The sequence below is a fragment of the Xenopus tropicalis genome, chromosome 8 (assembly GCF_000004195.4).
Source record: "Xenopus tropicalis strain Nigerian chromosome 8, UCB_Xtro_10.0, whole genome shotgun sequence".
NCBI classification, from domain to species: Eukaryota; Metazoa; Chordata; class Amphibia; order Anura; family Pipidae; genus Xenopus; species Xenopus tropicalis.
Genome location: NC_030684.2, coordinates 42087261 through 42099469, shown reverse-complemented (window position 1 = coordinate 42099469; position 12209 = coordinate 42087261). Strand labels below are relative to the sequence as shown.

General features: G+C 42.0%; 1 protein-coding gene across 1 annotated transcript in view; it reads left to right on the top strand.

Moving 5' to 3' along the window:
- Positions 1 to 12209, top strand: part of LOC100494508 (relaxin receptor 2) — a 137763-nt gene that overhangs the window by 95535 nt on the left and 30019 nt on the right. Inside the window, exon 10 of the mRNA XM_002938918.5 lies at positions 582 to 647. Within this exon, the coding sequence (XP_002938964.2) occupies positions 582 to 647 (66 nt within the window). The remainder of the gene's footprint in view (positions 1 to 581; positions 648 to 12209) is intronic.

Below are 12209 nucleotides of genomic sequence, written 5' to 3'. Positions count from 1 at the left end.
TTGTGGGGTTGATAGGTCTGGACCTGTTATATCTTTATATCTTCTAGGGAACTCTCTGTGCTATAGAGACTTTCATTTATGACTTTCAGTTATGTGTAACACTAAATAGTTTATAACCTTTAACACTATAGACTACTTTGCTTCTGTATTTTTATTAACTGCCCCACACTGGGATAAGCAAGCATGGACCAATTGCAAAGCTAGAACTGCAAATTGATTCAGTAAGGTAAAAACATGACAGAGTGTTTTCAAACATGAAATGTGCTGTAAAGGGCTTCCCATTGGACTCAGCGGAGGGTGATTGTGTGTGTTGCATCAATGTTTGGGTCAGTTTAAAAAAATGAAGAGGCAAAACCCAAAAACCTCTCTATGTGCCATCATCATCATTACCAGCATGTTCACAGGTCAGTTATTTTGGCTGTAAATGTAGCTGTTTCCGTAGAGGGTTTGTGCCATAAATATGCTGAGGCTGGAGCCAGAAAGGAAACCGATGTTATGCTGATGTGCTATAACCATGTTAGCCTTCCAGGAAAACCTCTTTCTGCTATCTGAAAATCTTACAAGGATGTCTTTTTCTTTAGGGATCTGGAGGGAAATCAGATGCAGACAATCCACAGCTCGGTGTTTCAGGAATGCATCACGGTGCTGTGAGTATGGCAGCCTCCTGGGGATGGGACAATATAATATAAGCCTCCCTCCTATCATCATCATCTGGGTTCACTCATTGTATAACTTGTATAATGATGGATATCCTTATGAAGCACGCATCAAAAAGGAACAATTATGTTGAAATTAGTTTCTTATTTGAAGGGAAGCGGACAAAAAGCCAAAATGTTACAGATGGAATATAGGGCTGGCCATTCCTTGATGCAGCTTGTCACTGACACTTAGGGGCAGATTTATAAACTCAGCCACGTTCTATTCATCCCTATGGGTTTACAAGCATATTTATCAATGGGTGAAAGTTAGAGTTCACCATTTGATAAATACGCTTCCAAAAATCCCACAGGGATCAATAGGACCTGGGTTAGTTTTTATATACTGGTATTTCTCTCTAAACTTACATAAACTTACATTTTTATTTGAATCTCTGTGACAATATCAATTTAAAGGGAAAATAAAACAAACATATTTGCTTCTTATAACCTCTAAGCATGTACCTTCATCACTTGAAACACATTAGGTGTTGCTTGTCTATTTAGATGCATAATTAATGGGCGTTTATCAATTTCTTAAGCTTCAGTGCCTTTGATCGGGCTTCTAGTGTGCACTGTCCTGACAGTTTTAGTCCCTATGGTCCTCTCTTGGAGAGCATTCAGGGTGACAGGCATTTGTCCTACCCTCCCACTACATTCTGGCATCTTAAAAGAGCAGAAATGCAAAATGTGAAAGTGAGAGACTGGAATTTGAATAGGAGAGAGGCCGAATAGAAAGATAAAGAATAAAAAGTAACAATAATAAAACTGGAAGCTTACACAGCAATATTTTTTTGGCCGTCCAGGTTAGTGGCCCCATTTTGAAAGCTAGAAAGATGTAGAAGTGGAAGCCAAATAATTTGAAAACTATAAAGAGTAAACAATAAAAGACAAATCGCAAAGTTGCAAGGAACAGAACATTCTATAACATATTAAAGGTTAAAGTTAACAACCCCTACAAACCCAGGCAAGGAAGAAAGGTTTTCCTTCTCTTTATCCCCAGTGCTACTGAAAAGCCACCCACGCAGTCCTTTATAACTGATGACAGGTTAATAGTGTATTGAAACATGCCCTTTGTTTCTATGTTTAATGTCTATAAATCTAGCAAGGCAGCAGAAAGGAAGGAGGCTACTGTACTTAGACTGTCAGTGATAAATACTAATACACTAGAGCAGCTGGCACGGATGAAACCAGCAGAGCAACTGCTGCTCCTCTGCCACTCTGCTCCTCTGTCACTCTGCCCCTCTGTCATGCCACTCTGCTCCTCTGTCATGCCACTCTGCTCCTCTGTCATGCCACTCTGCCACGCCCCTCTGCCACTCTGCCATGTCCCTCTGCCACTCTGCCATGCCCCTCTGCCACTCTGCCATGCCACTCTGCTCCTCTGCCATGCCACTCTACTCCTCTGCCATGCCACTCTGCCATGCCCCTCTGCCACTTTGCCATGCCCCTCTGCCATGCCCCTCTGCCATTCTGCCATGCCACTCTGCTCCTCTGCCATGCCCCTCTGCTACTATGCCATGCCCCTCTGCCACTCTGCCATGCCCCTCTGCTCCTCTGCCATGCCCCTCTGCCACTCTGCCATGCCCCTCTGCTCCTCTGCCATGCCCCTCTGCTCCTCTGCCACTCTGCCATGCCACTCTGCCATGCCCCTCTGCCATTCTGCCATGCCACTCTGCTCCTCTGCCATGCCCCTCTGCCCCTCTGCCATGCCCCTCTGCCACTCTGCCATGCCACTCTGCTACTCTGCCATGCCCCTCTGCTACTCTGCCATGCCCCTCTGCCACTCTGCCATGCCACTCTGCCACTCTGCCATGCCCCTCTGCCACTCTGCCATGCCACTCTGCTACTCTGCCATGCCCCTCTGCTACTCTGCCCCTCTGCCATGCCCCTCTGCCACTCTGCCACGCCCCTCTGCTCCTCTGCCATGCCCCTCTGCCACTCTGCCATGCCCCTCTGCCACTCTACCATGCCCCTCTGCCATGCCACTCTGCTCCTCTGCCATGCCCCTCTGCCACTCTGCCATGCCACTCTGCCATGCCCCTCTGCCACTCTGCCACTTTCTCACTCTCTTTTAGGATAAGCTTCAAACTAATGACCCCGACATCTCTAATCTCAGTATGCTTACTGCACTCTTCTAGTGGTCTACTCCTCATCCAAGCCATTGCTTGGGCTACAGCCTCTATCTGAAATTCCCTCTTGACGTTCCACCCAACTGTTTCCCAGTCTCCCTGACTTTTATATTAATGAACAATTTATTTGATGCTTTTGTTCCAGTGACACAGTTTCTTATCCACCATAATCCGAGTACATTATTCCTTAACCTAATGCCTTACTACCATTGCTGCTGGCTTTATCGCAAGTCTTACATATTCAGGTATTCCATTGCTTCTGAAGCATTCACTCCTTGATGTAAAATGCCTGCTTTAAAAAGGTTGCATTTGAACCCACATGCCTCTCATTCTCTCTCTTGGGACTAGCTTCAAAACTATTTAACATCGCCTTGTAATTTGCCATCTTCATGCCCATAATTGTGGGTCTTTTACAGTCTAAATTTTGACGATCATTCTGTTTCAAGTGTTGAGGGGGCAACTATGCTGTACATCCAGGTCAATTCAGGGGGAAGGGTTTTTGAGTTAGTAAGCAGTAGTAGCCATAGACCTAGCTCTAGTATCATGCTGAAAACCAATGTTGGGAGTCATATGTGGTGGTTTCAATGACTCATATAAGCTAATAAGCATTAAGCAGCATATTAAGGCTTGAAATGATTATGACCACATTGTTTTTGATATGCTAATTTAGTAATGCCAGCTATTCATTGTTTTTAATAAGAGGGGGACACCCCTAAAGCCAATTTTGTAGTTTATATGCATATAGATCTACACCTAAGTTATTGGGATTGTGCATAAATAAATAGAGTATTAAGGTGAATAGGATTGCTCTTAATAAATTACACTCAATTTTATGGCCAAGAATTTTGCCCAGTATCCCTCCTTGTGTTTCAACACGTTTTAGTGTTACACCTCACTTATTGGGTTGGCAATTGATAATCAGTGCCAATTACAGCAAAGTTATATCTTATAAATATGCTTTCTATCCCAAAAAAGGTATAGAGATTGAATAGACAGCAGTGGAAAAAGTAAGAACAAGAAAAGTAAAATGGTAGATGGTGGAAGGGAAAAGGGGGGTTGAGTAGAAAATAAAGCAAATCAGTGATAGAATTAGTAGGAAGATCATAAGAGCACTCTTTTATCCTTTCTCTCTACTAATTCTCTTACTAACTTGCTTTTTTGCAACTTGGTACTGCATTTTTCTTGATGTCTTCAGTGTGAATCAAATAGCGTGAAATAGTGCTGTATCAGTCCAGAGTCCTGCCCAAATGATGAGGTGACCAATATCCAAGGATTTAACCAATATTAGTCACCTCGTCTCCCACCATATACACGCTGATTATTGTAGAAAACACAGTTTTGATTTGTGTAACAATATCAGTGTGTGTATGGGCACATTTAGTCTTAGGAAGCTTGCCCATTTTCTAGTAAAAACTTAATTTAATGCTCATGTAGTTACAGTTGGGCCAGGAGCTCTTTGTCAATGCATCCTCTCAGCCCGCCACCCCCAGATGTATGTTTAATAAAACTGCAAAGAAAATTACACTGCTAAAGCCTTTTTAGACCATTTTCTAATCTCTAATTACAAATACATATGGTGAGGAAGTCACTGAGATTTATTGTTACCTGATGTTTCTTGCTAATGGCCTATATTATAATATTGTTTGGGAGGCTGTTTGAAAGTGATCAGGTTAAGATTCTGGATGTCAATTGCCCTAGAATTCCCATATAATAACACGCATTGGAGGGACTGCGACTGCCACACATTTAAAAGTGCGGCTAATCTACCACCACTGATTGCAAAAAGACATTTCAGCATTTGCCAAGCAACACAATGGTTTTACGAAGTAAATGAGAGTCAGAGCTGACACTGTATCTGAAGGTGAAACATAGCTATAGAGTTCCCTGCTAAACCTTTTTTGGTTTTCTAGTGTTTTGTAAAAGCCATAACAAAGGCGTCATTCCTGCCCGAGCCTATTAACCCACAGATATATAACCTAATATGTACATTTGCTACTCTCATCTGAGACCAGAGTTTGGCAAAATGGCTTTAATGTACTTGGCTATAACAGAAAAGATTCCTTTGCAATATTTACAACTCAATTACAAAATATATGTAAACATATTAAAGGAACAGTAACACCAAAAAATGAAAGTGTATAAAAGTAACTAAAATACAATGTGCTGCTGCCCTGCACTGGTAAAAGTTGTGTGTTTACTTCAGGAAGGCTACTATAATTTATATAAATAAGCTGCTATATAGCCATGGAGGCAGCCATTCAAAGGAGAAAAGGCACAGGCACATAGCAGATAACAGATAAAACACTATTGTATTCTACAGAGCTTATCTGTTATCTGCTATGTAACCTGTGCCTTTTCTCCTTTTTTCCAGCTTGAATGGCTGCCCCCGTGGCTACACAGCAGCTCATTATAGAAATTATAGTAGTGTTACTGTAGCAAACACCCCAGTTTTACCAGTGCAGGGCAACAGTGCATTATATTTTTATTACTTTAAAGCTCTTTCATTTTTTGGTGTTACTGTTCCTTTAATAAACAGGAAAGCCTGGCATACCACTGATCTCATTAATGAACGCATTCGTGCACATTTATACATGAATAATGAGTGGTTTAATGTGCCTTGACTGGCACTGTACACAAGTATTGGTGAACCTATAAATTTACCACAAACTGTTTGCTAGTTTGCACATATTTTCCTTCCATAACCTATGCCAACACTAAACTGTCTGTAGGAAACAGGAAACCATGTATAGGAAACATGTAAACATCGTTATACTGGTTCCACAAATAGACTGCAAAAGGACACCATTGATATATTAGTCACATGATACATGGAACCAGGGCTCAATATCATTTTTTATATGGATATCCAGCAAGCTCAGATAGTCTGCTGTTGGAAAAACCTATCAATATGGAATATGATTGTGGCCATTCTTATATCAGGTTAAAAAAATTATCAAAGGGGACATAAAACCACCTATATAACAGTGTTGAGCACCGATGCCACCTTTATACATTATAAGTGGATATTAATGTGCCACTCATTATTTAGTGTTCACAGTGCGCTCCTGAACACCTTTTTCATTCTTTTTTTGTAGTTTTCATGATATTAGCCATTTTCATAAATATAAAATAATGGCTGTTTACCTGGAGTACCACTTACTAAAGGTCCCCATACACGGTAAGATCCGCTCACTTGGCGAGATCGCCAAGCGAGTGGATCTTCCCCCAATATCCCCACCTACGGGTGGGCGATATCGGGGAGCTTGAAGTTAAAAAAAAAAAAATCCAATCGTTTGGCCCTGGGGCCAAACGACTGGATTATGTAGGCGGCAATGGGGCAGTCGGTTCGGGGACCACATCAATGAGCCGATGTGGCCCCCGATCCGACTGAATCTTTTAACCTGGCCGATCGATATCTGTCTGGGTGGGGGCTGGATTTAACAACAAAGCTTAATTTATGGAGCTTCTCTGATAGCTTCCTTTCCCTAGAAGATATATTAGAGCTTGCTTTTTCATATTAACCAACTCTCACAGAAATCCTGTCTCTCTACATGCAAGATGGGTGCCAGAGTTAATTTGTTAGAATAATAGTAACTTACTTATTTCAGTAATGGTACAGATTTGCTAAAGCTCATGCTAAATTTTCATTTTTTTTATAGTTCCCTTTAGTTCCAACTATACTGGTTGTGATTGCACCCAGGGCCAGGGTTTTGGGGGGCTCCATGGCCTCAGAGTATTAGATCTTTCACCACAGAGCAAGAAGGAGGTTACAGTAGCTAATTCAATATTCAGTAGGCAGGTATATTCTATGGGTGGGCAGAGGAAATGGAATAAAAAAATCTGGGGGATATTGGGGACATTAGTTTTTGAATGCAGTAAGGAGGGGGACCTTTAATCAGAGCCTATAGGTTTCTAGCTATGTCCCTGCCACATGTGTGCCACCTTGGGTCAAACCAAACCTGATCAAAATCTTACAAAATTCACCAGACTTTGAGAGTACTATACATATAGATTAGCAAAGGAGATGCAAAATGCATTAATGTCTCACAGGCCGAAATACACATGCCAATATGAACATATAATGCATTAGTATGCGTATCTGAAACCTGTACAAAAACTCCTATTAATTGCTGGCAATGGAAAGGTGAAACCAAAAATAAATTCTTTACTTTTAAAAGAAAGTGCGGGAAGTCCTCGTTATATAAACTCTTCCAATAATCCAATCACATGGTGCAATGTCAGTCCCCTCTCTGAATAGCTACAATGCACCATGTGATTGGATTTTTGGGAGTGTTTAAATGCCAAGGACGTCCCATACCAGCCAGTTGAACTAAACAAGATGCTCAGATGAGTTGTGAATTGTCTTTAATGATTACTGAACAAGTTCAGTTGCTTTAGATTTATTTATACTAGATATACCATGACCTGGATGAATGAAAGTCTTCATAAACCCCTTATCTGGAAAACCCCAGGTCCCTACCATTCTTGATTATAGGTCTCCTACCAGAATTCTTTAAAGTTGCTTAGAATTAGATTTTTTTTCATTATTAGCAATTTTATTTTAAGGGTTATAACCCCTTTTAAGACAATAAACATTTATAGATATTTCCGCTTTAGTAAAACGGAAATCATCACCAAACACTGTTTTATTAGTTCGGAGCTGGAAATTCTCAAGTCTTTTGGCAGATAAGTAAAGGGAGCACTCTACATTTCACTTTCCAGATACTTCCCATGACAAAGGTCCAGTCATGCTGAGAGCTGCTTATGTGACTTTATGCAACCGTTCTCATCCATTTAGTAGCACAAGTTCCAGGAATACTATGGTCTTGGACAATAAATCATCTGGTCACTTTGGTTTCTCATTCTATGGCTGTAATTCCGCCATGTAGAACCATAATTCATCCCAATCCATAAAATGGTGGCACATATTTTTACAGATCCATCACCAGTTTTAACAGAAATAGTAGTAGTAGTAATTAGAAAGCACCAAGATATTTTGTAGCGCTGTAAAATAGATGCATGTATACATATTACATACAGGAATGCAACTAATAACCAGTACAAGAGGTAATGGGCACTGTTTAATAGTTTAATAAAGGTTACAAGCTAAAAGATAGATAAAAAGGTTCTTTTGGGCTCAGTTTTAAGCAGGTCACTATTGACAAGGAAGTTGTATATTCTCCCCATGTCTCTCCATTAACTGGCACCTGATGGCCCTACTGTGTGGGCTGTGTATGAATATATTTGAGGAGCTCTACTGAATTCCTTAGTGGGGCAGGGAATGATGTGAATGATGAATAAATACACTGTTACATATGTAAAATAGGACAAAAAGACATGCATCCCTCGGGTTCAACATTTTTTTGAACAATAATAATAAACGACTTCCTCTAAATATAGTCCCACCCAGATCTTTGGCAATCTGTAGGTTTAGGGAGGCTACCAATAGATGGTTTCCCATGGGTGAGCTTATACCTGTATACTATATATGGCAGTTGGTCTCTTTTTGGGAAACCTTTATTATTCTCCACATAACTGCAAAAAAAGACTTTTCCTAAGAGCATTTTTCAGCTTGACACTGCTCGAATACCTGGGGCTCATGTAACCGGAAATATCCCCTTTGTGATGCACACCCAATACATTTCTTACTGAGATAGTAGGTTTGGGACAAATCCCAAGGTCTTTATATTTTATTTATTAATCGTTTAGGTACCTGCACTGCCAAGCATTGCAGTCAGCCTGTAGCATATATTTGCCAAATCCATCAGAATTTTTATCTTCCACTGACACATTGGGGCACATTTACTAAAATTTTGGGGGCTTAAAAAACGATATGGTATAAATTCGGAGTAACCATAATAATTTCTGATGTTCTAAAATGTCATGAAAATGTTTTTATCGCTCGTAAGAAAATATCGCAATTGCATTCCGAAAGTCACAAAATTTTTGTGCCGTAAAGTTCTTAAACACCACAAAAACCTTTCTTGCTTTGAAGCTTTCCGTGTCTGGCTTTGGAAGCCTTCCATAGGACTCAATGGAACGCGACAGATCAAATCTGGTGAAAAGAGGAAAGTGTTACCAAAGCATTAAAGAATTCCAAAATGTTGGTAGTCTTTTTCGTGGAAATTTAACGAAAACCACAAAAAAGTCGTGGAATTTTAACAAACTTTTTGCATACATTCCGAAATGTTCTATAAGTTAGGAAAAATATGAAATTATCTCAAAATTGTTTAGTAAATAGGCCCAATTGACACACTAAGGGGCACATTTACTTACCCACGAACGGGCCGAATGCGTCCGATTGCGTTTTTTTCGTAATGATCGGTATTTGGCAATTTTTCGGAAAATTGTCGCAATTTTTTCGTTGCCATTCCGAATGTTGCACAAAATTTGGCGATTTTTTCGTAGCATTACTACTTGCACAAAAAGTCGCCGAGTACGAAAGATTCGGATTCATTCAAGCTTCAGTATGGTGACTTTTCTTGGGCCAGGTTGGAGCTGCAGAGTGCCATTGAGTCCTATGGGAGACTTTCCTTGGGCCAGGTTGGAGCTGCAGAGTGCCATTGAGTCCTATGGGAGATTTTCCTTGGGCCAGGTTGGAGCTGCAGAGTGCCATTGAGCCCTATGGGAGACTTTCCTTGGGCCGGGTTGGAGCTGCAGAGTGCCATTGAGTCCTATGGGAGACTTTCCTTGGGCTGGGTTGGAGCTGCAGAGTGCCATTGAGCCCTATGGGAGACTTTCCTTGGGCCGGGTTGGAGCTGCAGAGTGCCATTGAGCCCTATGGGAGACTTTCCTTGGGCCGGGTTGGAGCTGCAGAGTGCCATTGAGCCCTATGGGAGACTTTCCTTGGGCCAGGTTGGAGCTGCAGAGTGCCATTGAGCCCTATGGGAGACTTTCCTTGGGCCAGGTTGGAGCTGCAGAGTGCCATTGAGCCCTATGGGAGACTTTTCTTGGGCCAGGTTGGAGCTGCAGAGTGCCATTGAGCCCTATGGGAGACTTTTCTTGGGCCGGGTTGGAGCTGCAGAGTGCCATTGAGTCCTATGGGAGACTTTTCTTGGGCCAGGTTGGAGCTGCAGGGTGCCATTGAGTCCTATGGGAGACTTTCCTTGGGCCGGGTTGGAGCTGCAGGGTGCCATTGAGTCCTATGGGAGGCTTACAAAATCATGCATGAAAGTTTCGCCCGCCGCTTACGAGCGTTCAATACGAAAAAGTCGCAACAAGATACGAGCGCATCGTAATGGCTACGAAAAACTCGCGTTTTTTCGTGCAAACCGTATTGGTAACGAAAAAGTCGCGACAATTTCCGCAAAGTCGCAAAGGCGCCGGAAAAATCGCAAAAAATACGAAAAACTCGCAAAATGTTCGTTTTCCAATCGGAATTTTTCCAATTCGGATTCGGATTCGTGGGTTAGTAAATGGGCCCCTTAGGGGCCGGGTTGGAGCTGCAGAGTGCCATTGAGTCCTATGGGAGACTTTCCTTGGGCCGGGTTGGAGCTGCAGAGTGCCATTGAGCCCTATGGGAGACTTTCCTTGGGCCGGGTTGGAGCTGCAGAGTGCCATTGAGCCCTATGGGAGACTTTCCTTGGGCCGGGTTGGAGCTGCAGAGTGCCATTGAGCCCTATGGGAGACTTTCCTTGGGCCAGGTTGGAGCTGCAGAGTGCCATTGAGCCCTATGAGAGACTTTCCTTGGGCCAGGTTGGAGCTGCAGAGTGCCATTGAGCCCTATGGGAGACTTTTCTTGGGCCAGGTTGGAGCTGCAGGGTGCCATTGAGTCCTATGGGAGACTTTCCTTGGGCCGGGTTGGAGCTGCAGGGTGCCATTGAGTCCTATGGGAGGCTTACAAAATCATGCTAAGTCTGAAAGTTTCGCCCGCCGCTTACGAGCGTTCAATACGAAAAAGTCGCAACAAGATACGAGCGCATCGTAATGGCTACGAAAAATGCACGACTTTTAGAATAAATAGAAAGTGAGTGAGATTTCCTGTAGTGAGCTCTAATTTCACACTTAAATAAATCTACCCCCTAAATAATGTACATAATGACCTTATAATAGCAAATAATAACTTTAGATGTAAGAGCTTTTTCTGAAATTAACACATTTTGTATAAAATTAGGTTGTTCAGAAGTTAATCAATGTTATTTGTTCATGCAGTTGCAACTGAAGTCAGTGTTTGTTTATTCCTTTTTGCCAGGGCCCGAACTAAGTGTAGGCAGAAGAGGCACGTGCCTAGGGCACAAAAGCTGAGTGGGTGGGGGCCAGGCACGTACTTTTTCTGCCCCAACCTGAGCCCCAGCTCTTCTGTCCTGTCTGTAACTTCTCCCCTGGCCCGAATCCCTGCTTATTAAGTAGCTCTGGTAGGGATGAGTGGTGTGGTGATCTGGGTACTGTTTGGGCCAGTGCTGAATATCACAGCGCCATTAGAGGAAAAGTTTGGCCCGGCATTGCTTTCTGCATTCTGAATTCTATTACCTTTTATTTATGTAGCACGGATATATCTACATTAGTTGCATCATTGTTTCCCTAGCAGAGCTTCCAATCTAGGGTCCCTATGACATTAGGTACACAGTATATTCAATCAGTGTCAGACTGGCCCAGCAAGATACCAGGGAAACCTCTGGTGTGCCCATTTGCCCTGTTTGCCTATACCTTGGCCATGGAAGGATAGATGATAATAAGAAAGGAGAATTGATTTAAAGAATAAAGAAACTGAATGAAGAGAGAAGAAAAAATAGTTTGGAGAGTGGTCCTGTGCTCTGGTGGGCCACCTGAAACTGTTGGTCAATTTATCATAAATGTTGACAGTTTAGTAGAAGCCAACCCTCCAATCAAAACTCCTATTAAGCCTTGCGTGTTAATCATCTGTGGCTTCTGTTTCAAGAATCAGAACCAACAGTGCAGGGATAATTTAATATACCGTTGGAAAGTTGCTTAGAATTACACTCTGTTATTATAAATATTACAAATAACATGCTGTTCATAGTAAAAATGTTAATATATATATATAACTATATAGATAGATATACCTGTATACTATTTCATTCAGTGTGATTGCTATTAAATGTATTTGACAGAAGCAGAGATTTATTTTGCCCTCAAATATGTGATTTATCTACACAAGTACTACAAGTACACAAAAAGTAACTTTAAAAAGATATAGTAGCTCCCTATTCCCACAGCCAGAGCATGATCCCCTCACAACTGCTTTCCATCCCCGTAAAACTGTCAGCAGGGCCCCTGTGCCCCATTGGCTGCATTTAAACACTGAGCAGTGTTTATCCTCTGTGCTCTTCTGCACAATATTCCCTGACAGGGTTATAATTAGGTCTCAAAAATTACATTCCTGATGGAAAGCAAGTTCCCCCCAGTTTGATCTGGGTGATCA